This window comes from Capricornis sumatraensis, chromosome 1 (genome assembly GCF_032405125.1).
Source record: "Capricornis sumatraensis isolate serow.1 chromosome 1, serow.2, whole genome shotgun sequence".
NCBI lineage: Eukaryota > Metazoa > Chordata > Mammalia > Artiodactyla > Bovidae > Capricornis > Capricornis sumatraensis.
In genome coordinates, this window is record NC_091069.1 from 224,292,997 (window position 1) to 224,320,725 (window position 27,729).

The 27,729-nt window shown below is 37.2% G+C and overlaps 1 protein-coding gene across 3 annotated transcripts in view; it reads right to left on the minus strand.

The window, feature by feature from the left end:
• The window catches only part of RNF13 (ring finger protein 13), a 123,092-nt gene that overhangs the window by 9,842 nt on the left and 85,521 nt on the right, over positions 1–27,729 (minus strand). For all 3 annotated transcript variants that reach the window (XM_068983767.1, XM_068983776.1, XM_068983787.1), the window contains one exon: positions 25,993–26,086. In XM_068983767.1, the coding sequence (XP_068839868.1) occupies positions 25,993–26,086 (94 nt within the window). The remainder of the gene's footprint in view (positions 1–25,992; positions 26,087–27,729) is intronic.

Here is a 27,729-nt window from a genome sequence, read left to right on the forward strand (position 1 = left end):
TTCTTGCCACCTGAATGTTTCTACTATATTCTCAACCCTAAGAGTTCTTTTAGGGCTTCAAGTTTTGGTACTATGACTTATTAGAGTGATGAACCCACAGAAGTATTTTAACTTCCTTTCATGTTTTCAAATATAGTTGCACCTACAACTATGAAAAACTGCAGTAATTAGGATTTTTTTTCTAACATCCATATATGCTTTGTCAAAACCATTAGAATACAATAATATGCATAACAAATATAACTTTTTACCTTAGATGTTAAATTTCTTGATGACCAAAATATTCTAAAACAAAAATACAACTGGCTCAAACTTACATTTACTGGGAAGGAAATGCAAGAGTCATATTTATAAAGTTACATACTGTTAAGCTGCTTTTTATTTATTTTTTCCACCATAAATGTTTAATGACTGAAGACAGATGACACTAATATTTACTTATGGTTATTATTTAAGGGGTTGTTGTGTTTTCATACTAATTGCTGCCATTTGTCCAGCTGTTGCTATGTGCCAGGCACTGTTACAAGCATCTGTCACATCCTGATTTAAATCCCTCCACCCATCTTATGAGGTAGGTTTTTAGTCACATTTACACATGAAGGGATTGTGGAGAGGTAACTTGTACAAGGTCACGCAGCCAATGAATGGATGATCTAGAATTTCAGCCCAGGTCTGTCAGACTCCGAAGTCCATGCATGGTCTGAACCATTATGCTCTATTGTCTTTGAGTTTCACATTTAAATAATCCCCTTTGATTCACAGTGTAAAAGGAGTTAAGAAATAATCTTAAGTAGCCTCTTAAAAGAGATTAAAATGTTTCCAATTCATAAACCAGAGAATTTTTTTCAGATTGCAATACATGGACAGGGAATAAAGATTGTTTTTTAGTCTTGTCTTCCGTGGTTTCATATTATTACAAATCTTTCAAGGATGCTACAAAATAGTAGCAATATTCTACAATTTTAATCAAGGGTCGAACACAAGGAAACAATCAAATGACTCTATTGAAGGAAAGAGTATTTTGTGGGCAAGTTCTTTTGGGGGAAATGTATTAGTGAATTACTTCATTAATTAATTAATAAGAATAAAAATCATTGTCTTAGAGACCATAAGGCTTCCCAGGTGGTGCAATGGTAAAGAATCCACCTGTTGATGCAAGAGACATGGATTTGGTCCCTGGATCACAAAGATCCCCTGGAGCAGAAAATGGCAACCCACTCCAGTATTCTTTCCTGGAAAATTACAAGGACAGAGGAGTCTGGTGGGCTACAGTCTGTTGGGTTGCAAGAGTTGGACACGACTGGCCAGCTGAGCACACACATGCACAGACTATAAACAAATCCATACAAGAAACTTAAATCCAAGCGTAGGCACTAGTATTAGCTTTGACCAAACTCCATTTTGGGTAATTATTTTTCCTCCAAACCTAACTTTTTCCTGTATTTCAAATAGCCATTCTGTATTAGTGTTTATTGGTTCTAACTTGATTACATTATGCAGATTAACTACAGCTGCACCCAAGATATTTTGAAACAGATTTACAGATTTACAGATTTGCCATTATCCTAAAGTGAAAAACCAAAGTTAAAAGGGATTTTAGAATGGTAAATATTGTGCCAGACTTTGTAGTATTTAAAAATCACTTCTTTGCATTAAGGTTTCTTTTTTTTTCATTACTACTTTTAAGGTGACTAGGAAATCAAGGTGGACAACACCCAGAGTCAACTTCAGCAAACTCAAATACTTCAGTATTCTAATCCAATAATTATTTTTCTTTTCCTTCAGTTCAGTCACTCAGTCATGTCCAACTCTTTGCAACCCTGTGAACCACAGCCCGCCAGGCCTCCCTGTCCATCACCAACTCCCGGAGTTTATCCAAACTCATGTCCATTGAGTCGGTGATGCCATCTAACCATCTCATCCTCTGTCATCCCCTTCTCCTCCTGCCCTCAATCTTTCCCAACATCAGGGTCTTTTCAAATGAGTCAGCTCCTCACATCAGGTGGCCAAAATATTGGAGTTTCAACTTCAACATCAGTCCTTCCAATGAACACCCAGGACTGATTTCCTTTAAGATGGACTGGTTGGATCTCCTTGCAGTCCAAGGGACTCTCAAGAATCTTCTCCAACACCACAGTTCAAAAGCATCAATTCTTCGGCACTCAGCTTTCTTTATAGTCCAACTCTCACATCCATACATGGCTACTGGAAAAACCATTGCCTTGACCAGACGGACCTTTGTTGACACAGTAATGTCTCTGCTTTCTAATATGCTGTCTAGGTTGGTCATAACTTTCCTTCCAAGGAGTAAGCATCTTTTAATTTCATGGCTGCAATCACCATCTGCAGTGATTTTGGAGCCCCCAAAAATAAAGTCAGCCCCTGTTCCCACTGTTTCCCCATCTATTTGCCATGAAGTGATGGGACTGGATGCCATGATCTTAGTTTTCTGAATGTTGAGCTTTAAGCCACTCTCCTCAAGGAATTAAATGAGAAATTTGAGCAGCCTCTGGTATACCTGAAGCTTAAAGTGGAGGAAGCAACAAGACACATTATTTTTGCTTAAAGCAGAATTCCTTCTAGATGACTTCTGCCTGCTGACCAGATTGAGCTAGTTTTTATTACCACTCTCAGTGTAGTAAAAATGACTATAAAAAATCACACATAAAATTTCCTCCTAAAAAGTATGTACAAGTTTGGTAAGCAAACACTGAGACCCCCAAAGAAATGTGAACAAAGGACAAGACAGGTTATAAAGGCAGAAATATAAACAGGTAATCTACTTTGTTAATGGAGAATATGATAAGATGAGTATGCTGGTAGACTTGAACCATTAGGAAATTAGTTTTTTCTCAAAAATGTTCTGTCTCTTGACACAGTGAATTGAGTTGGTAAGGGTAAGTACAACTAGGGGTTGGGGGAAGATTAGAGAAGGGGGAAGAGGTGGAGTAAAGCTAGAAGGCAATTTATTTCATTTTGAAGTGGTAGTGATTGCAAAGGCAAGACAGGCTTGGGTAGTATTTATAATTGTAATGTTTGTAGTCAAAAGCCTGCTATTTACCTAGCTATGCACACTCAGGTAATTTACTTGACACTTCTGAGTCTCATTTTCTTTTTCTATTAAATTGTCATGACAGTACTTTTCTAATTGTGCTGCTCTGAGAACTACATGAGATAAATTATGCAAGGTACATGGTTTGCTTTTATACTATATAATAGGTGTATTATATGCTTATAAGATTAAAATTGAAAATTATCAATATTTTAATTGGGTACAGTGTCCATCCCAATCCAATTTAATACTGCTTAACTCATTTGGTATAAATGACACTGACTTCTTCAGTGAGAAGTTAGTTAATAGACAGAAGGTATGGTTGTCTATAGCAATCACATCTACAGGCAAATGATAAAGTCAACAGTGCCATGCTGTAAATCAACCTGATCAACTCTCTCAATCCCCTTCAGTCTGTCTCAAGACTACAGTGCAGACCTTGGGCCTAAAATATTAAAACAGTTCATTTTTAAGTAACTCAGGAGAACAGTGATCACTGAGGAGCCACAGCCATTACAGTAGCTTCTAGCTGACTTGGAACCTCATTATTTTACTGCTTTGTGGCCATTATAAAAAGTATTCGAGGACTTGAGGATATTCCCTTTTCAGATTCGTTTTTTAAGAGTAAATTCAGAGCATTTTCCTTTAAAATAGTTCAACAAGGAAAACATACCTACCAGCACTGGTTGGACTGAACTCTGGTTGTAGATTCTTAACTTATGAGGAGACAGACTATGTCTTTTCCTCACCCTAGTGTTTAATACTGTGCCCAGTAGACAATAGGCCCCCAAAAAACATATGCAGAGTAAGATATGCCACAGAGCCTTTGTTCATGTCCTGAGGGACGGTTAACAAGCACCTATCTCTCGCCCAGACCTGGCACACGGACTCTCCCTGCTCCATTGCTCACCTCTAGTCTGTTCCCCATTCACCAGTGTGAGGGTTCCCTTCCCACAGTAATCCTGGCATGGCATTCTTCTGCTCAAAACCCATCCAGGTTTTACCACAGCACAATAACATCACAAGTCCTTGACTATGCTGTGACCTAGCTCCCCATGCATCTCTCTGGCCTCGTCTCTAACCACTCGCGCTCTAAGCCACTGTATATAGTCTAGTCACATGCCCTTTTTACTGTCCCTTGATTATATCAAACACACTGTTGCCTCAAGGCCTCTGAACTTGCTGTTCCCTCTCTGCCTCCACTGTTCTCCCCTCTCTCCTGCCCCCTCTGTTTATTCTCTCCCTTCATTTGGATCTCTTGCAGGGTGTCCTTCTCAGAGAGGTCTTCCCTGTCTTATCTAAAACAGCATCCTGTCCCATGGCCTATCGCTCATTTGTTTTTCTTCACTGGACACCTTGCTATGTGACTTTACTGCTTTAACCTGTCTTTTTGCCCCCACAAAGTTCCACAAAGGCATGAGGGTTTTTTTTTCCCCCATTTTATTTACTGCTGTTTCACTCCCAGCCAGAACAGTGCCTAGCACACAGTAAAATCACTCAGTAAGTATCTGCTGGAAGAATGTACAAATAACTACATAAGTGATTCCCAGAAAATCCTGATCTCTACCTGAAACTCTTATCAGAGGACCTAATCAGATAGATCTAAGTATAAAAAGCTAATAATGTAGGTAAATTCTGTGTAGATCCTGACTGATAGAATTAAAGTGGCCTGTCTTCCTACTTCCGTGCTGAATATTCCCGCCAATTCTCAAGACAACAGAAGACAACATGCAACAAAGTATACAAGGAATACTATGCTTGCACAGTGGCCACACTCAACACTATGTCTACTGATAGACAAAAGATATCCACGAAAAGTGGAGTTCATTGGACCAAGAGATACTAGAGAAGAGTGCTTAGAGAGGCACTAAGGGTCAAGTCTTACAGGTAAACTGAATTTAAAAAATCTAAGGAGGAAAAGACAGGATTGGGAAACTAACAGTTGAAAGACTGTTGCAAAGAAGAAATAAACATGGAAACATGGCAAGATCAAAGTTATGCAAAGCTAGAAATAAAGAGCTGCTGCTGCTGCTAAGTCACTTCAGTCATGTCCGACTCTGTGCGACCCCAGAGATGGCAGCCTACTAGGCTCCTCTGTCCCTGGGATTCTCCAGGCAAGAACACTGGAGTGGGTTGCCATTTCCTTCTCCAATGCAGGAAAGTGAAGAGTGAAAGTGAAGTCACTCAGTCGTGTCCGACTGTTAGCGACCCCATGGACTGCAGCCTACCAAGCTCCTCTATCTATGGGATTTTCCAGGCAAGAGTACTGGACTGGGGTGCCACTGCCTTAGGAAGTAAAGGTGGATGAGTTTGGTGGAGTCAAATTCTGAAAGTTTTTAACACCGAGATGAAGACTTGATCTTGGCATCTCTTAGGCAGTAGAGGCCAACTGAAATCTTTCAAGCAGAGGAATAATTGATGTATGAAACAGCATCTTAAAACTTCTTCATAAGGGTGCTGAAGGGACCTGGGCCTGGGATGTACAGGTCAGCCTAGAGATGGTTAAACTGACCTAATGTTTAGTACTTTCAAAAATCAAGGAATAAACTGATGTTGACTTGCATGATAAAGTGACCAAAAGAAAGAAATGATCACATCGAATAATCATTTTGGGAGAACAACTAACTCATTGCATTAGGAGACTAGACATAGGTAATAAAAAAGAAGGGGTAAATCGAAGATAACACATGTAATCTTGCATGATGGCTATTTTCATTTAACAGAAATTCAACAACTGTTAAGTGTTTTATTTGACATTATTAAGACACAACATATAAAAGAAACAAGACGGGGGCTGGGAGAAAATTAACTGCATACAAGCTGGTAATTTTTTTTAAATATAAGAATTGGTAAATTAATTATAAATGTAAAGGAAGTGGTTAATATTTTGTGACTATGTTTTATCCTAAAATAATGTAACTACTACTAAAGACTAATTATAGCCTGAACAGTATGTGTGTAGCTTATTTAGACTACAGTGTGTCAAAATGTATCGATAATATCTCTGCAAAGACAGAGTATCTACTCTTCCTGGACCACACACTTTATTGTAATATAAGACATACAATACAGGTTTGCTCTGATCTCTGCAAGTAGAGTGGCAACAAGAGAAGTCACTGCGATGAGAAGGCCATGCACCGCAGAAAGAGTAGGCCCCGCTTGCTGCAACTAGAGAAAGCCTGAACACAGCAATGAAGACTCAGAGCAGCCATAAATAAATTAAAAATTTTAAAAATGATTCTCAGAATAAACTATAGAGGTTCTCTTATTGTATATAGTTACAGACAGTAAGCTGCTATCTCTAACACCAAGCACAGTGGCTGGTCACACAAATGTTGACTAAATGCAAAAGGAAAAACAGTTCTGAACATACTGAACTTGACTGTATATCCAGGCACAGATGTCTATTAGTTAACTGGATATATGGAACTAGTGCTCAAGAGAAAGGTGGGAGATCAAAAGTATGGAAGTCACCAGGAAATAGCTCACCAGAAAGAGGCAAGGGCTAAGGAGATCATTACCTGATATAAAGCCCATAGATCAAATGTGTGCAATTTTTAAGCAAGCAGTGAACCAGAGAATAAACGGCAGCAAAGGAAATTCCCACTTTACAGAAGAGGACTCAAAATACTGATGACCGACTATAGCAGTGTTCTGATGCCTACCCTACCTACAACCAACCAGCATTAAAAAACATGGCATAGAAGAGAAATTACTGGTGGCAGTGAGTTGCATATGTCAATTTTAGGGAAGCAGAAAAATGTTGAGACTTTCTGAGGCATAACCTTTTTTTTTTTTTTTTGAGGGCAGAGACTGTAAACTAACTTTATAAAATAATTCATTGCTTCTTTCAGAGCATAGCCACCATGAAACTAATACACATTTGTTAAACTACTAAAATGAGTCTTAGAGGATGATCAGCCTATGAAAATCTGCTAATACCATTTAGAGAAAAACATCTTTAAATAAAAAGTCAAACTACAGATCATGGGTAATAAGCCAAGTAAGGCAATATATATGTGAAAACATTTCCCATAACAGAGTACTGAAAAAACAAAAACTCAAGAGTCTAACTGTAAGAAATAATCTAGTAGGACACAGGAGACACCGCTATATAACAACTCCAGATTTCTTTTTCTTCAGAAGTTAAGGCATCCTGAGAATCTAAGCTGGCCTATGAAACTGTATAGACTTTATGGCTAGCATGATACTAAACTTGTTTAGTTTGGGTCTATAATAATTTGTATTTGAAAAGACAAGGTTTTACGTTACTTTTCAAATCTTAGTGAGTTACTTTCAGCAGGTATTACCAGAGAGAGAGGTTAAGTGCTCAAGGCCACAGAGCTAATCACTAAGAATCAGGTCTTTTGGTTCCATATCCTGTATTCTTTCCACTGTAACATTTAGCTGATCTTCTAAAAGTTAAGTGCTAACTTCCTCACTGCTACGGGGTTCATAAGAACAACTTATTGATACATTACTTATAAGCCCCCACCCCTCCAACTAATAAAGTTTGTCTGTGGTAGAAGGAAGACTAGGAACCAGCTATAGGAAAGGAAATGACCTGTGATTTCAGTGGCATTTTAGAGCTGTCTATAATTCCTAAAATGGAATGATTCCTGCAGCAAGAAATGATGAACATTCCTCACTGACTTCTATTGGCTTTCCTTTTGGACATAAGATCTAGTGACAGCTAGTTACTTTCTTTCTCTACTTTTTTTAAATTAGAAAAGTTTCAAACATACGCAAGAGTATAATGGCATACCATTACACCAGGCTTCCCAGATGGCACAGTGGTAAAGAATCTGCCTGCCAGTGCAAAAGATGCAGGTTTGATCCCTGGGCTGGGGAAGATGCCCTGGAGAGAAAAATGGCAACCCCACTCCCATATTCTTGCTTGGAAAATCCCATGGACAGAGGAGCCTAGCAGGCTATAGTCCATGGGGTCACAGAGTAGGACACGAAAAATACCATTATACCACCTCATGTACCATCACTGAGTTTCAGCTTCTCTTCTTGCTAGATTTATCTTCCTCTGCTTTTTTTCCTGAAGTATTTAAAACAAATTCTGAGATATATCATTTTACCAACACATACTTTAGTATACATCTCTAAAAGATAAGGACTTTTAAAAGATGTAATCACAATACTATGATCACACCTAACAAAATGAATAGTAATTTCTTAATACCATTCAATACCCTGTAAAAGTGAAAGTCGCTCAGTCGGGTCTGACTCTTTGCGAACCAGTGGACTATACAGTCCATGGAATTCTCCAGGCCAGAATACTGGAGTGGGTAGACTTTCCCTTCTCCAGGGTATCTTCCCAACCCAGGGATTGAACCCAGGTCTCCATCAATGCAAGCAGATTCTTTACCAGCTGAGCTACCAGGGAAGCCCAAGGCATACTCAAATGTTCTCAGCTATCTCAAAACTCTTTGTGCAGATGATTTATTCAAACTAGGATCTAAACAAGGTTTAAACACTGCATCTGGCTGATGACTTATAAGTCTTAATCTAAAACTGTTTGTCCTGCCACCTTTGTATACTTTATTTGCTAAAGAAATGGATCATCTCTCCTATAAATCTGCCTGCATTCGAGATTCAGTTGATTACACAGCAGATTGTTACGATGGCTACAGCACTACATCGATCACCGTATCTTCAGACTAAAAACTCTACTAGCTCAACGACACCCTGAGCAAATTAGAAAAAAAGGCAACTCAAGGTACTTTATTGTTCTTTGCCCCCATATAATTGTTACCACAAATACATAAATCTCTGATGATGAAGAATGAGTGAAAATCTCCCAGAGTTATGCAGTGTACAACCAGTACAATTGTATGCTGCAGCCTGGATTCAGAGTTCTTGGTAAGATAACTTCCCACAAGTAAGAAAAAGTGGATGGGATTTCTTCTGGGTAAACTAGTTTATTTCACACTTTAAACTTGAAAGACAGAGAGAGCATCAGTTTTCAACACTATCATTATCCTTTGACAGTGGTAAACTTGACAGGCTTTTCATACTTCAAACTGTGTGGCCCCAAGCATCTGGACTAAAAACGAATTCATGGTTAAAGTTTTTGGCAAAGGATTAATTAAAAAAAAAATTTTTTTTAATGGTCTCCAATGCTGTGTTCATGTGAAAACCACTTAGATTTTATCCTTTTCATAATTATGACATAGTTTGACTTTTTCACAGACAAAATAACAACTATCAAAATGTATTTAGTCTGATACTCCTAAAAAATCCATCCAGTGATTGGTTCTAGATTTCTCATAATTTGGCTTACAATGTAATGATCAGATATGCTGATAACAAAGTTTTATACCATCAAACCTTTTGTGCAAATGAAAAACTACTGTCAGTGGATACAACAGAGGGCATGTTAGCAAAGGTTTGGAATTCTAACAGTTGCTGGAAACTTTAATATTTTTAGGACAAGGATAACTGAATTTAAATGGTTTGTGACAATTATAATTTAGAGCAACTAGCAAATAACTGAATTCCTACTAAATAAGTGCCATGCTAAGTATGAATGTCTTTAAAAGTTAAAAATACAGCCTATGCAAAACAAAATATCTTTAAGATGCTGACTAATAACAAATAATTTTAAAATTAATATATTAGGAATTCACCAAAAAAGATGCATTAAGTCAAAATGTTTTCTAAACTACTAACTCAATAGTTAAATAAACCAGTGTGAGGTAGTTCAGTAAAATGTGGAATGACAATTCCTTTTTGATTTATGCTCATTGCATCCCCAGTGTTAGGTAGAACAGTGTGTCTAGAGCACAGCAAGTACCCACTATGAATGAATGAATGAATGATTATGTAAATCTGGAATTTACCATCTAAGTTAATGTATAAGTTACTTAAAGGCAGTATTTTTTAAAAGCAGTCTGTATAGATCAAAAATAATATTAGCAAATAATTTTGTTGGTACTAAACTAAATGAAGACCTCATGAAGACAGATAGATCTGATCAGACCCACAACTTTCTAAGAATACTGGACTGATCTGGAAATGTGTAAAGTAACAGAAATTCTCATTTACCTCTTGTAGGATGGTAAGTTGGTATAAGCATTTTAGAAATTAACTTAGCACTATGCAGTAAATATGATAATATACCTAAAGGCTATGACTTGGCCGTTTCACTCCTAGGTAAATATACGACCTAGAGAAACATGTATAACCATGATGGTATGAAGCAGAAGTAGTAGTAGGATGAGAAGGACAGAGGGCGACTTCCAGGTTCTGGTGTGGCAGATAAGGGTATTGGAAGCTATCGCTCCTGTGCTCACAAGAAAAAAGCTAAAAAAAGAACAAAAACAAAAACCTGAAAATCAATAACTTCTTAGACCTGTTGAAAAGGTCACGGAGAAATCTGCTGCCCCCAAACTGGGCAGACAGATAAGCAGATAGAATCACAACCTACTGGAGCAGAAGCCCAGGAGCAGAAAATGCTGTGGGCAATAGTACTGGATAGACAATCATAAACTGAGCGATAAATGGCTGGAGCCCAGTATGGATGTTTTTGACAGTGAAAACTCTACGAGAAGGTTTCTAGTCCAGGATATCAGAAGCTTAAAGTCACCATTTTCCCATAACAACAAGTAAAAAGCTAAGCAAACTGAAAAAATAAATAATTCTTAGCTCCATCAGAGAAATTAACTCACAGGGCAAACTGCTGCCCTCCTCCCCGCAACACACACAAATTAAGAGACAAACAGGTAGATACAGAGAATCACAGCTCATCAGAGCAGAAACCCCTAGAAGAGACTTCCCCAGGGACCAGTACCAGGGCAGGGAAAACTAAACTGTAATTGATAAACTGCCAAAGGCCCAGTGTGTACAAATCTGAGAGTTTTAAACTCCAGCAGAGCCTGAACATTTTTTGTGTGTGAGTTTTATCTTGTGGAGCTTTACCAGGTTCTCACAGTGAATAGAGAAGAAGAAGTCCCTCGGGCTTCTGGCAGGGAAGGGGAAAAGTGGCCACTTTGAAGAATGCCACAGCATTCTGTTCTTCACAAGCCTGCCCTCAAGAATAAACTATCTAACCAGGTCATAACCTACTGTGGTTTTAGGTTTCAGAGTCTAACCAACATGGAGGAAGGAAAAAACCCACCTTCAACCTTTCCAGCCATCAGGTCACACTTAAAGGCTGCGGAGAAAAACTGACAGGCACTTGTGAAGTTCCCAGCCCAAAGCCACAGGCTCACTAAAAAAACAGTCTTGAAAGAAGCCGGGGAGTGGGGCACGGCGGGGAGAGGACTTTACCTTTACAGGAACAAAGATAAGAATTATATCCAACTCTTCTCAGAAACCAGGCAAGCAAGGTATCCTAAATAGCCAAAAAATCTTGGAAATGAAGAACAAAGTTGGAGAACTCATACTTCCCAATTTCAAAATACAGTGCAAATCCAGATTAATCAAAAACAATGTGGTACTGGCATAAGGATAGACACAGAGATCAATGGAATAGATTTAAGAGTCTAGAAATAAACCCATTTATCTGGGGCAAATATTTTTGACAAGGGTAAATGACCATTCAAAGAAGGAAGATTAGTCACTTCAACAAGTGGTGCTAGGGCTAGGACAACTGCATTTCCACCTGCAAAGGAATAAAGCTGGAGCCCTACCTAACAATATATGTATAAAAATTAACTAAAAACTGATTAAAGGCCTAATATGAGCTAAAACCATAAAACTCACAATGTATTCTTAACTATGACACCAAGAGCATAAACAAAAACAAGAACAGAGAATTCATAACTTCTCATAATTAAAAACCTTTGTGCTTCAAAGAACATTGACAAGGATGCAGAGGAATAGGAACCCCTGTGCACTGTTGCTGGGAATGTAAAACAGTACAGTAGCTTTGGAAGACAGTGCAGCACTTTCTCAAGAAGTTAAACAGAACTGCCACATGACCCAGCAATACTTTTCTTCAGTTCAGTTCAGTTCAGTTCAGTCACTCAGTTGTATCCGACTCTTTGCAACCCCATGAATCGCAGCACGCCAGGCCTCCATCACCATCTCTCGGAGTTCACTCAGACTCATGTCCATCGAGTCCGTGATGCCGTCCAGCCATCTCATCCTCTGTCGTCCCCTTCTCCTCCTGCCCCCAATCCCTCCCAGCATCAGAGTCTTTTCCAATGAGTCAACTCTTCACATGAGGTGGCCAAAGTACTGGAGCTTCAGCTTTAGCATCATTCCTTCCAAAGAAATCCCAGGGTTGATCTCCTTCAGAATGGACTGGTTGGATCTCCTTGCAGTCCAAGGGACTCTCAAGAGTCTTCTCCAACACCACAGTTCAAGAGCATCAATTCTTCGGCGCTCAGCCTTCTTCACAGTCCAACTCTCTGAATGCAGGAACTCAAATATACTTTTACATCAATTTTCAGTGTTATTCACAAGAGCAAAAAGGTGGATGTTAACTCAGGTATTCATTAGCAGATAAAGGGATATACAGAATGTTGTAAAAACATACCACGTTATTATGGAAAGGAATATTACTGCTCCTTGGAAGAAAATCTATGACCACCTAGACAGTATATGAAAAAGCAGAGACATTACTTTGCTGACAAAGGTCCGTCTACTCAAAGCTATGGTTTTTCCAGTAGTCATGTACGGATATGAGAGTTGGACCATAAAGAAAGCTGACTGCCAAAGAACTGATGCTTTTGAACTGTGGTGTTGGAGAAGACTCTCGAGAGTCCCTTGGACTGCAAGGAGATCAAACCAGTCAATTCTAAAGGAGATCAGTCCTGAGTATTCATTGGAACGACTAATGCTGAAGTTGAAGCTCCAGTACTATGGCCACCTGATGTGAAGACCTGACTCATTGGAAAAGACCCTGATGCTGGGGAAGATTGAAGGCAGAAGAAGGGGATGACAGAGGATGAGATGGTTGGATGGCACCACCGACTCAATGGACCTGAGTCTGAGCAAGTTCTGGGAGTTGGTGGACAGGGAAGCCTGGCATGCTGCAGTCAGTCCATGGGGTCACAAAGAGTTGGACATAACTAAGTGACTGAACTGATAAAAAGCAATGAAGTTCTGATATATCCTACACCATGAATAATCCTTAAAACATTATACTAAATAAGATAAGCCAGACACAAAAGAACAAATACTGTATGATTCCACGTACATGAAATATTTAGAATAGGCAAATCCACAGTGACAGAAAGTAGATTAGAGGTTACCAGAGACTGTTGGGAGGTAGGAATAGGAAGTAGTTGTTCAAGAGGTACAGAGTTTCTAGAGTGATGAGAAAATTTTAGAAATAGATAGTGGTGACAGCTGCAGAAACACTGTGAATATAATTAAAACCACTGAACTGTACCCTTAAAGATGGTTAAAATGACATATTTTATATTATATACATACTTTACCAGAATAAAAAGATCTGTTAAAAAAAAGAATCTGGACACAGATGTTATACCATTCCCCAAAATTAACTAAAAATGGAGCACAGACCTAAACAGAAAAGGCAAAACTGTAAAATTTGTAGAGGATTACATAGAAAATCTAGCTGACCTTGAATTTGACAGTGCGTTTTTAGGTACAACACCAAAAGAATGGACTATGAAAGAAAAAAACCGACAGGAGAGACGTCATCAAAATTAAAAACTTCTTCTTTGACGAAGACACTGTTAGAGTGAAGAGACAAGTCACACCCTGGGCAAAAATGTTTGTAAAGGCTTGTTATATGAAATGTACAAAGAACTCTTAAAACCCAAATAAGAAAACAACTTGTCTTGGTCAATTTGGGCTGCTGTAACAAACCACAGACTGGGTGGTCTAAACAACATTTACTTTGCATAGTTCTGAAGGCTAGGAAATCCAAGATTAAGAGGCTGGCCAGTTTTGTTCTGGTGATCACCCTCTTTCTGATTTGCAGATGGCTGCCCTCTTGCTGTATCCTCAGGTGAAAGAGATACCATTTCTCCTGTGTCTCTTCAAGTATGAAAGCACTTACTCCTATTCATGATGGCTTCACCCTCATGACCTAATCACTTCCCAAAGGCCCTACCTCCAGATATCATCACACTGGGTATTGTGGCTTTAACATGAATTGTGGAAGAACACAAACATTCAGTCAGGTATAAAACCCAATTAAAAAATGACTAAAAGATCTCATCAAAGAAGATATACAGATGGCAAATACAAATAAGCATATAAAAGCTGCTCAACAATATATGTATGAGATACCACTACATACCTATTAGACTAGCTACAATACTGTTAAGTTGCTCAGTCGTGTCCGACTCTTTGCAACCCCATGGACTGTAGCCCACCAGGCTCCTCCGTCCATGGGATTCTCCAGGCAAGAATCCTGGAGTGGGTTGCCATTTCCTTCTCCAGGGGATCTTCCCGACCCAGGGATCGAACCCAGGTCTCCCGCAGTAGAGACAGACTCTTTAACCTCTGTTGGGGTCCTTTAATGGACTGGAACCTGGTGGTCTGGAGTTGACGATAAGAAAGTGAAAGAGAGAAAGAGGCTTATAGTCCCTGCTTTACGCAGAGAACCAATAAAGCCCTTGACACAGGGCTTGCATCGTTCACCAAGGCACCAGGCACCCTCTCAAGGGGGTGAAGGCACAGGGAGCCTTCTCGAGAGGGTCTTAGAAGCCCGGTTAGGAGAGTGAGCATGACAGGTTTCTACGCTCCAGAGAATTAGCCAGAGAGACAGAGAGAGAAAGAAAGAGAAAGAAAAAAGAAAGAGAGAAAGAAAGAAAGAAAGACACGGGGACCTGAGCTCTGATGGGACAAAGGTGCTTTAATGATTTTTCTGTGAGTATATATAGGCTGTGGTACAAGAAGTTTCTTACAATGATAAAGATCAGAAAACCAAACATACAGCAACCATTGGGAACAAGGGATTAATAATGGTCACAAGGTCAGGAGACAATCCATATCTCAAGAAAGGGGATTGAGACTAAGCAGTTCTGTTGTAAAGAGAATGTTTACTAAGGAGATTCAAGCCTGTCTCACACAATGACCTCAGTTCCTGGGAGCAGCATGCTGCTCCGCTTGAAAAGAAACAAAGGACTTGTGAGAAACAACACGTAGGAATCCTCCTGTTAAACACTCCCCGACAATTCCTCCTTATTTATTTAAAATTTGTAAAGAGTTCTGACCATTAGAGTTTGTTTAGTTTTAACAATCTTTGCATGAAGGCAATGGTAGATGACAAATATAATGGTCAAGACAATCACCAAAATTATAGTTCCAGACCCGATGCTGTGAGTAATGCTTTGAAACCATCTGCGTGGGTCTAGCCCAGATAATTGATCAGCTAGTTGTTCAGCTAGTTTTCAAATTAGTGGAAGAGGACAGATTTTTTAAAAATGTTTCAAAAATTTCTTTTTGTAATAATTGTACATTCAGAGAGGCATTATCATGTATGTTTTGTAAATGAAATTTGATTTGTTCCCAGTTGTAGGCACTATTATTGAAATGAACAGGAGTAACACAAAATTGAGTAGAATTCCAATCACATTTTACCATCACCTATTTTTGTACATCTATTAATTGATCTCCAACCCATTTGATGGCTGCTTTTAGTTCCTGTATTTCATCTTGAATATCCTCATCTATCTGAGCCTAAGTGGTCCACATAGTATGAGCATCTTTAGTCCAATTTTGGATAAAATTATGTGTTTGAATTGAGGTTTGTAAAGTAACGCCAGTGATGGCAGCAGTGGTGCAAACAGCTATTAATCCCAAAACGCCACAAATCAGCCATTCAATGAATTGTCTAGATCATCAGAACAATTTAGTAAGTAACTGAGAAGCAAGTCCAGCCATGGGACCTTCTTCCCAGGGCCGCTAGAGATTTATTGGTAACCACAGATTATGATGAGATCAAAGAATCAAAAGAGAGTCATTTCTCAAGGAAATAGAGGAGTTAAGACAAGTATATAATTTATAATTTATGAAAGTACAGAACGTAAAGTCTTAGTGAATTGCAAATTTCCTATAGCTATAACAAAAGGAAGTGGAACACAAGTTTGTATGAAATATGATTGATTATAACAAAAGAAATAGTTTCTATGACTACGATTGGTCCCTGTGAAATGTCCAGTCCAAGTCCTAAGTTCTTCGGTGTTCACAGCAAGTTTCCAGATGTCCCATTGTTTAGGCCCAATCTGTTTATCAAGGACGATTCGAGGACGAGGGGGGCCATTCCACCATCAAGCCACCCAAGAAGTCCTCTGTCATGGAATGCTCCACTGCAGTACTAGTAACCTTCCATGCTACTCGAGTAACATAATCACACACAGTGCTGTCAATATCATCTGAGCAGTTAGATAACCACATACCATGGGGTTGGTCCCCAGTCGACAACTGTACGATTAGCCATAAACATTAATTTTCCTGAGTTGGCCTGACATTTGTCCCAATGAACAGGAATATATTTAAAGTTCTTATTAGTAAACTCTTTGCGTAATGTTCTTTGTTCTTTCCTTAAAGTTTCAGTAGTATAAACATGGTTCAAGGACAAAGAAAGGGCAGTAAATAATCCAAGCAGCGTCCTAAAGTCCTCTTTTGGAGGCAGGACGAAAGCCCATGTTTGTCGACTAACATTAATATATAATTTTGTTGGACCAATGAATAAAGGAAGGATTTCAAAGCCTAGAGAAATATTAATTAGTTTTCCCTTTTTCTCAGGATGAGAGGGCCCCTCCAAGTTCCAAGGAGGGGGCATATGTGTTGAGTCATTAGTGGATACAAATGGTCCTACATCTGTCCATTTTATAACCTACAATAAAAAGGGGGGGGGAGGTTAGGTATATAAGCCCAATAAGCATGATCAATCAAGTCAGCTTGAGCTGGGGAAGTAAAAGCAAGCAAAGCAAGCATAGTGAAAAAAGAAAAAATATATTTTCAGGATTCTGAGGCATTCCCTGTTGTGAAATCAGATTTTCAGCTTGATTAGTAAGGATTTTTATCTGTCCCCAAGTAGGGAGATCATAAGGTTGATGATGTCAAGTGCGGTGTTTTTTGGAAATTTTTAAAGCGGCCATGGCTTGTACTGGAATTTCTTCATCCTGGGGTTTTTGTTGTTTCATCTCTAGTTTGAATGTTGGGGGCCCCCTTAGGTTGAATCTTCCGAAGAGGAAGCCATGTGAGTTCATTGGATCCATCTGGAGAAATAGAAGCATACCCTTTTCCCTGTAAGATTAATTTCTTAGATTTCCATTGATTAGTTAACCTGTCTTGATACCAAATGGGCAAAGGAAGGGAGGTGTCCTTCAATGTCTCTAAATGTTTTTCTGCTTTTGTCAAAATATCTCCTTGCGGTAAGTTTTAAAAAATTTAAAACAAAGCTATATTAACAATAGTTAAAGAAAGAAAGGAAAGTGGTAAGAATGAAAACATTCCTAGGAAATATTTCAGTCCAAAAAAAAATCATCTAGAGATCTGTTTGGGGACTGGTATTTGGCTGGGGTTTTGAATTAATAGGTTGATTTCCTCCTCATTTAGTACATACATTTTTCCTGATATGAAAAGAAATGGGATCTAACTATATTTTAAGTGGTTTGTGTTATTTGGGGCAAAGGATTAGGAGCAAACACTCAAACATTTTTCCTAAGTGAAATTATTGAAAAGCTGATGCAGAACAACTTGACAAATGAAACGCTGCTCACATCCAAATACCTGACCTTGTCCCCGGAAACAAAATGCAGCCTGGTAGCTGCTGAATCTCTCTGTTCAGTGTGTTAAGGAAGATGATTATATTTTCAAGACAGACCTGAAAAGAAGGTGAATATTTTTCACTTTTGATACTCTTAGAAACAAATAACTTATTTGGCAAATGGTGTCTTTTTATGTTGTTTTTGTTTTGTATTGTGAAATAGGTACTGAAGTTGATGTTATTTTAAGAATCTTACAGGCTGGAAACAGAAATAAAGCTATATTAACAATAGTTATAGGCTTAAAGAATATATTGCGTTAGAATCTAGTGAGGTTTGCTCTGGATAAGGAAGATAAAAGTGTTCCTGTGTATTTCCCCTTACTTAATTTTTTATTTGTAGTTTTAGTGTGTAATGTGTTTGTTTAATTATGTCTTGTGTTTGTGGATTATAAGGAATGTTTGTAATTTGTTTAAATAGAGAATGAATGTAAAAACTGTTTGAATTGTTTAGAAATATAGGCAGGGCCATTGTCTGTTTTTATAGAATTAGGTGTTCTCATTATTGTAAACTAAGCTATCAGGTGGGTTATAACATGTCATGTAGTTTGACCTTGGAGAGGTGTGGCCCATATAAAGAAGAATTTGTATCGATCGAGACATGTAACAAAGAAGAGGAAGAAAGTTCAGGGCAATGAGTTACATCCATTTGCCATAAAATCCTCTTTAGTTTGTCATAAATCTTTTTTCTATTTTTGTATTCATCATTTTATTTGCCATTTCTTGTATCGTTTTATTAAAAATATATTTTTCTACTTTTTTTAGCAACTATGAAGTGTCTTGTATATTAGCATTTTATAGATTGGCGAATATATTTATTATATCATATTATTTATATATATAAATATATTATACATTATATATTTATTAATAGTTTAAAATCTCTTTAGTTTTCTGTAAGAGGAAGTTAAGGTTCAGTAATTAACATTTTAAAATCTTATTTTATTTGGAAATGACCTAGCTATTTAATAAACTTTTATTATTTAGTTTAGTATAACTCTAGAAATTTAAGTTACCCCAATCCTAAGAGATTATTTTAGATTATAATAATAATTATTCTATTAAAAATATAATTATTTTTAATAGAGTTTATCTAAAAGTTTTCATCTCATTTATATATATATATATATATATATATATTAAGAGTTACCTTTTTGTTGACAAATTTAGTTTACCTTAAACCTAGGCATAAAAAAAAGTCACATAACTTGATGACTTAAGACATGTCTTAATTAGATTAGCAAATAATTACATTTAAATTATATAAATTATATTTATATTTAAATAAACATTGAATAAATAAATATTGAATATTTTTCAGTTCATGTGAAGCTGAATTTAAATAGAGCTTATTAACTTCATATTATCTAAAAACAAAGACATATATTGAGACACAGATAATTTTAGATAGACAGGCATAGTTTTCTGCTTGAAATTAAAAAAAAATTTTTTTCCCTGAGTTCCACCAACTTGTTTATGGCTGGAGTCCTAGATAGAGTGGGCTGTGTATCCCAAGGACATGATAAGAGTTAACTTTAGGTTTTTCTTAGGCCTGTTTTTGTTTCCTAGGCAGAACTGGAGCTCCAAAAAAAGTATTTAACAAGTTAACCTTTTCCTAACTGCATGTGTAAGAAGAACCGGTTTTGCAATTTCAAAAAAGATTTTATTTTAATCAGTTTTCTCTGGAATCTAAAGAATATCATGGCCATTCAGTGTCAAAAATATCATTTCTCCTTTTTGTAATTATAGTATATTATTAATGGTATATGCATGAAGGAATTGCTGTCACATTGGATGTAAAGCCTTGGCTACAAAATTTTGACAAATAGTAGGACTGTTAGGAGAAGGCAGTGGCACCCCACTCCAGTACTTTTGCCTGGAAAATCCTATGGACTGCAACCTACCAGGCTCCTCCATCCATTAATTAAAAAACGAAAGTATATTTTTAACAAAGCCAGGACACTGTGTTACTCTAAATGTCAACGTCATATAAGACAAAGGCTAAAGAATAAGTCCAAATTAAAGAAACCCAAAGAAATAGAACTACAAGCAATAAAGGATACCAGCCTGGATACTACTGTTATAAAGGAACCTACTGGAACAAACAACTAAACTAGAAAAAGAACAATGAATTAGATTAAAATAGCCCATCAACAAATATCCTATTGTTGGTGACTTAAATGCAGTACCACAAAAGAATCTCCTTATTCTTAAGAATCCACATGAAAATATTTAGACACAAAGGGTCATGATGTATATAACTTACTCTCAAATTATTGCAATGAAAATTTTACATACATATATAAAGAAGGAGAGCAAAAATGGCAAAGCAATAGGTTGCAGCCAAAACCTCATGTCCACTCAGAACTTGTAGATGTTATCTCACTTGGATATAATTTCTTTCCAGATGTAATCAAGTCAAGATGAAGTTTTACTGGATTTGGGTGTTGTTATAAGAAATGGAAATTCAGACACAGACACACATACACACACACACACACACACACACACACACTCACACACGGAAAAGCCATGTGAAGATGGAGGCAAGAGATTAGAATTCTGCTGTCATAAGTCAAGGAAAGCCAAGAACTGCCAGCAAACATCAGAAACAAGGAAAGGACAAGGAAGAATCCTTCCTCAGATTAGGAAGAAAAATAACACCTTGATTGCCAACACCTTGATTTCGGAATTCTAGCTTCTAACACTGTGAGAAAATAAATTATCCTTTTTTTAAGCTACTTAGTTTGTGATACTTTATTATGGCAACCCTATGGAAACTAATATTGTAAGTAATAGGTGAATCTCAATAAAAGGTATATGAGTGGTTTTGGAGAAATCATGCAAAGTTTTTTTGTCCTCTTAACAGTCTTTCTCAGAACAAAAATTTTTAAACTTTGAAGGAAAGTTTTTCTAAGTTTGAAATTATTTCCCAAAAGGTTAAAGATGAATACAATAGGACCAAGAACTTGAACAGAAATTTCTCCAAAGAAGACAGACAAATAACAGTAAGCACATGATAACATACTTAACATCACTAATCATCAGGGAAAGGCAAGTCAAAACTACAATGAAGTACCATGTCACATCCATTAGGATGACTACTATCAAAAAACAAAAACAGAAAATGACAGTGTTAGCAAGGATGTAAAAAAACTGGGAGCCTTGTGCAGTGCTGGTGGGAATGTAAAATGATACAGTCATTATAGAAAATAGTATAGCTTTCCTCAAAAAATTCAACAGAGCATTACCATTTAATCCAGCAATTTCACTTCTGGATATACACCCAAAAGAACTGAAAGCAGAGACTGACAGATGTCCCTCTATGTTTATAGCACCTACATATCTATCAACACATGAACGGATAAACAGTATGTGGTATATACATAGAATATTATGAATACTACTCAGCCTTAAAAAGGCAAGAGATTCTGACATATACTACAACATGGATGAACCTACAGCATGGATAAACCTTGAGGACATTATGCCAAGTCAAGCAAGCCAGTTACTTATTATTCTACTTAAAAGACTAGAGCGTTTCCCTTGTGGTTCAACTGGTAAAGAATCCGCCTGCAATGAGGGAGGCCTGGGTTTGATCCCTGGGTTGGGAAGATCCCCTGGAGAAGGGAAAGGCTACCCGCTCCAGTATTCTGGCCTGGAGAATTCCATGGACTATGGGGTCACAAAGAGTTGGACACAACTGAGCGACTTACACTTCACTACATGACTAGAATAGCCAAATTCACAGAGATAGAAAGCATAATGGTAGTTGCCATGGACTGGTTAAGGGGGCAATGGAGAGTTACTGTTTACTGGGTGCAGAGTTTCCATTTGGGATGATGGAAAAGTTCTGGAGATGGATGGTGGTGATGACTGCACATGTAAATATAGCTTATGTCACTGAACTTTACACTTGAAAATGGCTAAAATGGTAACTTTTCTGTTATGTATATTTTATTACAAAAAATACAATAACTGTATGTGTGTGTGTATATATATATATTTTTGGAGGTAGGGTGATCTTGACAGGCTGATTTACATGGAAATGCAAAGTGTCAAGAATAGCTAAAAAATTATTGAAGAGCAAGGCAAAAGGACTAACTCGAACAGAATATCAAGACTTACTATAAATCTACAATAACTGAGATAAGAATAAGACTAAGAGAAGTCCAGAAACAAACTCACATGCGTGAACACTTGACTGTGTCACAGTTGACCGACACTACGAACAGTGTATGTTTAATAGCTCTGGGACAACTGTATATCCTTATACAAAATATCAAACTGAAGACAAATTGGGCCCTCATTTTACAGAATCAATTTAGACAGACTACGTGTCCAAACATGAAAGGCAAAATTATAAAGCTTTCAGAAGATAATATAATATCCACATGATCTTAGGGTATGGAAGAAGTTCTTTTAAAACATGCAAAACACTACCATAAAAGAAATTTAGTCCTGTGGAAAAAAATAAGCAACGAAACCAGAAGACAGTTAGGACACATAAAATCAGTGATGAACTGATTCACAAACACACCCACAACTCTTGGGGTGGGGTGGGGGGATGGCGATTGTTGTGCAAATATGTGAAGAATTCCTCCTACATGTAAAAAGCAGGGGAGGACAACCCAACAGGAAAATCACATGAAAGGTGCTTCACGGAAGTGAAAATCTAACTAGTAAATAAAATAGGCACTTCACTGATGAGGGAAATGTAAATTAAAACCACTATGAGCTATCTTTATAAACCCATTGGATTGGCTAAAATTAAAAGTCTGTCAGTGCAAAATATTGGTTCAGATGTGAGGTAAGAGGAACTATACATACTGATGGGAATATAAACTGTTAACATCATCACTCTGAAACAGATTTGGTATTATCCAGTAAAATAGAAGATATGTATATCCTATGAGCCAGCTAATCTACTTCTAGGTATGTACTCTATAAAGAAATCCATGCTTATATATATCAGGATATATGTACAAGAATGTTCTTAAAAGTATGGTCTGTAAAGATCCCCCCAAACAGGGGATTGAACATTGTATATCAACAGTACTTCAATAAAAAATAAAAACAAAACAAAAACCCAATTGTCTATTAATAGTAAAATGGATATACAATATACTTATACAGTGAAATAACACTGAATGAACTACACATACAAGCAATAAAGTGGGTTAATTGCATGCAAAAAAGAAGAAGGACCAAAGAATACAATTCAAAAATAGGAAAAATTGTATCATATTGTTTTGGAATCCATACATAGGTGATAAAACTTAAGAGAAAAGCAATGAAATGATTAGCATAAGCCAGCATGGTGATTACTTCCAGTGAGGAGGAAAGGATTATAGTCTAGAAGGGGACACAGTATTTTCTGCGATACTAATAAGGTTCTGTTTCTTGAACTGGATAGTTTCCATAAAATGTCTTATATACTTTTCTGTATACACATTATACTTCACATTTCTAAAAAATGTGAAGGTATAGTAAGGATAAACACCACTCCATAAAGATGAACATGGCTACAGAAAAATACAGTTATGCTGACTGGTTCATAACTATGAACTTGAAAGGGAGGTTCAGGTTCCCAGGCAATCATATTTCCCTATTCCATCTGCCCATCTACTCTCCTAGAATAATATACCATACCTTTCTGTCCTTTCTGTGGATTCCCTGGTGGCTCAGAGGTTAAAGTGTCTGCCTCCAATGCAGGAAACCCGGGTTTGATCCCTGGGTCGGGAAGATCCCCTGGAGAATGGCAACCCACTCCAGGATTCTTGCCTGGAGAATCCCATGGACAGAGAAGCTTGGTAGGCTACAGTCCATGGGGTCACAAAGAGTCGGACACGACTGAGTGACTTCACTTCACTTTCACTTTCTGTCCTTAAACCTCCAACATCTCCTCCCCTATCCTATCTTTTGGTTGATGATTCTGTTTCCTACTTCACTGAGAGCCATGGAAGTAAAGAATGCTTCTGACCACCATAAACACTGCCAGGATTTGGGGCCCACATATTCTACTTTCCCTTAGCTTAGCTCTCCATGCAGCTATCTAAGGCCAATCCACCTATTTGTACACCAGATCCCATACCTTCCTGCCTTCACAAAGACATATATTATAGCAATTCTCCCATCTATCCCCTACATCATCAATTTTCTTCAGCAAATATGCTATTACTTCTCAGTGAAATTTCCCCTACCAGCTGCTACACCATTTCTTTGCTCTCCTTTATAGTTAAATTTCTTGAAAAAGTTGTCTATAGTTAATATTCCTCTCCTTCCATTTTCAAATCCACCACAATCAGGTTTTTGGACTGATCACTCTGTCAAAACTGCACATGATGATAATCAATAATCGATCAGTTCTCATCTATCTATCAGGAACATGTGACACAGGTTATCAATCACTCTTTGCTCTTTAGAGACTGGTATCACTTGGTTTCTGGTAAACCACTACTTTCTGATTTTCCCCTGTATAATGGTCACTCCTTCTTGGTCTCCACCGCTGATTCCACTTCTTCCTTACTCAGTGTTAGGCTGCCCCAAAATGTCTTTGGTATTCTTCTGCCCATTTATACTCTTTCTCTTGGTAATATCATCAGTCTCATGATTTAAATACATATTTATACCAATACTTCCAGTTGAGGAATAAAAGTCCTGATTCATTCAAACATCTAACAGACATCTGAGATTCCACATATCCAAAACTGATTTCTCAAGTTTTCTCCCCAAACCTGTGCCACCATTTATTAACCATCCTTATTTCTTTAAGGCAATGCCTCCTTCAGCTGCTGAAACCAAAAAATCTGGAGTTGTCCTTGTTTCCTCTCCCCACATCTAGTCCATCAACAAATCCAGTAATTCCATTTTACAAATATATTCATCTCCTCTACTGCTACCACTCAAGGCCAAGCCACATTCATCTTTCACTTGGGATTACTGCAACAGCCTCCTATTTGTTCTCTCCACTCACACCTCTGACCCTCTACATCCTATTCTTAACACAGCAACAAGGAAGATCCACTTAACTTTTAATTTAGATCTTATTTTTTCTCTGCTCAAAATCCTACAATGGCTACATATCTTACTCAGAAGAAAAGCCAACTATGGATGCTCTTTTTTAGCCTAGGACAATAGCAACATCATTCTTTTTTCCCTCTCCCTCCTCTCCCCCTCGTTTTAGAAAACAAAACAAACACACAAAGTGGAGCCTTAAAAAGTGATTCCTAAAGCCAGTCCTCAAATTGGCCTATGAATAACTTTTAATTAATCCACACTGTATAATGACAGTACACTGCATTTTTATAAATGTTGATATTTATTTAACATGTGATTTTCCTATTTTTTTTGCTGCTAAACTTTATATTCATAAAGTAATGGTTATTATATTTGGTAGGTTTTTTGAATAGTTTATTACTTGGAAAAATTAAAATTTTACAGAACTAATTTTTTTAATTGAAGTATACTTGACAGAATTATTAATGCCTTCTCTTTTTCTCCTTTCCACCCTCTATGCATTTTCTCCACTGAATTAAAAAACAGAACATTTTTACTGGCATAGAAATTGAACATTCTAGGGAACTACTGGCCAAAAAGATTTAATAAGCATGTACCCACATTGAAAGCTCACTAAGCTTAAGCAGGAGAAACTACATTAGCTAGAGTGTTAGACCCCTGCCCAGCTCTACCAGTACTGGCGAGGTGACATTAAATTTTTTGCCTTTCTGACCCTCTATTTCCTCATATACAATAACTATTATGGTACCCATTTCATAGGAATATGGAAATTAAAATGAGATGATACATTTAAAATACATTGATACGTAACAGCTACCCTACTGTGTTTAGTTAAACCAACACTCTATGTGTTTAGTTAACACAGTGTTAACACAGTAATGTAGGGAGGAGAGGAGGAGGAGGATCAATGGGAGCAGACCACCTGGTGCAGAGAAATATTTTATCCACTGATGTTTTGAACTTCTGGCACATGGGGATAATAAAAAGCATTTTGGCCAGTTTCATTATTGTTTTTAAAATCTCTGAAGACCGTGTACCTACCCCTGCCTTTACCAGGATAAACCACAGCAAAAGACCACCTTCTACATTCACTCATTAATTACTAACTGAGAATTAGGCATAGGGTACAGCAAGGACTCAGCAGGTAGTATTAAAGTATGATCACCATGTATTATTAACTAAACTAATGGTTATTTAGAAAATAATCACTTACCTTTTTTGAATTTATGTACAGGGAGTTTCTTAAGTTGATCTTTACGAAGTCGGTTTCTTCTAGCTCTATGCCTATCCTGGACAAATTTTGTGATCTAAAAATAAAAGAGAAACATAAAGGGAATCAGATATTAAACATGCAGATAGAAAATGACTATTAAAATAATAAATGCCTTTTAAGTTTCTAGATAGCTGCTACAAATCAATTTATTTGAACCCTAATCACAAGGTTTATTAGCTAAAATATCTATGATTAGATGCACTGACAAACTGTATTGAAATTTGTCAACTGGAGGGTTGAAATTTCTATAAGTTACAAACTAATAAAATTTTCAAATTTTATAATGAGTATTGTATATGAGGAAATAGAGGGGCAGAAAGACAAAAAATTTAATGTCACATCACCAGTACTGACAGAGCTGGGGAGGAGCATGGGTCTAACACTATAGCTCTATCTTTATTATTAGTGGTTAGCCCATAAATTATCTTTGAATTTTTATTCACTGACCTAAATTATCTTTACTTCACTCTGACAGAAACATTATAAATAACATGTAACTATTTGTTTGCAAAAATATAAATGGTAGACTTTAGGTTACAAAGACTTAACTAAATCAAAAATGGGAGAGTTGAAATTTCTATAAGTTACAAACTAATAAAAATTTCAAACATAGCAGGCATTAAACTGCACTTTCAGTGGTTCTAGTAGCAAAATGGACAGAACGAATACAGATAACCTGTATTATAAATATATAGAAATATTAGATAAAAGTATACAAAACATTTTAAAATATAAACTGCTATGCCTACAAGAATAAAAATAAATACATGGGGTCAGAACCAAATGCCAAAAACAACATTCACAAAAGAAACTTTTCGACAGATTTGACTACAACAGTAGACTTCTGTCTACATCAATGACTTCCATCCTCAAAAGATTCTGTTTAAAGATAAAAGACAAGTCACAGACTGGGAAAAATATCTGCAAATTGCATGTCTCACAAGGCATTTCTATCCAGAATATATAAAGAATTCAAAACACAATAATAAGAAAAGTGAAGAAAGTGAAAGTGAAGTTGCTCAGTCATGTCCAACTCTTTGTGACCCCATGGACGGTAGCCTACCAGGCTCCTCGGTCCATGGGATTCTCCAGGCACGAGTACTGGAGTGGGTTGCCATTTCCTTCTCCAGGGGATCTTCCCTACCCAGCGATTGAACCTGGGTCTCCTGCATCACGGGCAGACACTTTAACCTCTGAGCCACCAGGGAAGCCCAATAATAAGACACAAACAACCCAACAGAAAATAGGTAAAATATTTGAATAAACACTTCACTGCTGAAAATATACAGATGGCAAATAAGCACTTGAAAAGATGTTCAACATAATTAGTCAAGATAAAAATGAAAATTCAAAATTATATATATACATACTATATACCTATTAAAATGAAAAAGACTGACTATACCAAGTGTCGGCAGGCAAGCAGAAGGGCTGGCATGCTGATACACTACTGGAAGGACTGTAAAATTGTACAACCATTTTGGAAAATAGTTTGGTGATTTCTTATAAATTTAACTACATATTTACAAAATGACCTAATCATCCCACTCCTACTTATATTTTTCCAAAAGAAATGAAGGTGTATATCCATAAAACAACTTTTACACAAAGGTACCAAAAAGTCTATGTCAGCTTTATTTAATAGCCCCACACTACAAACAACCCAAATATTCATCA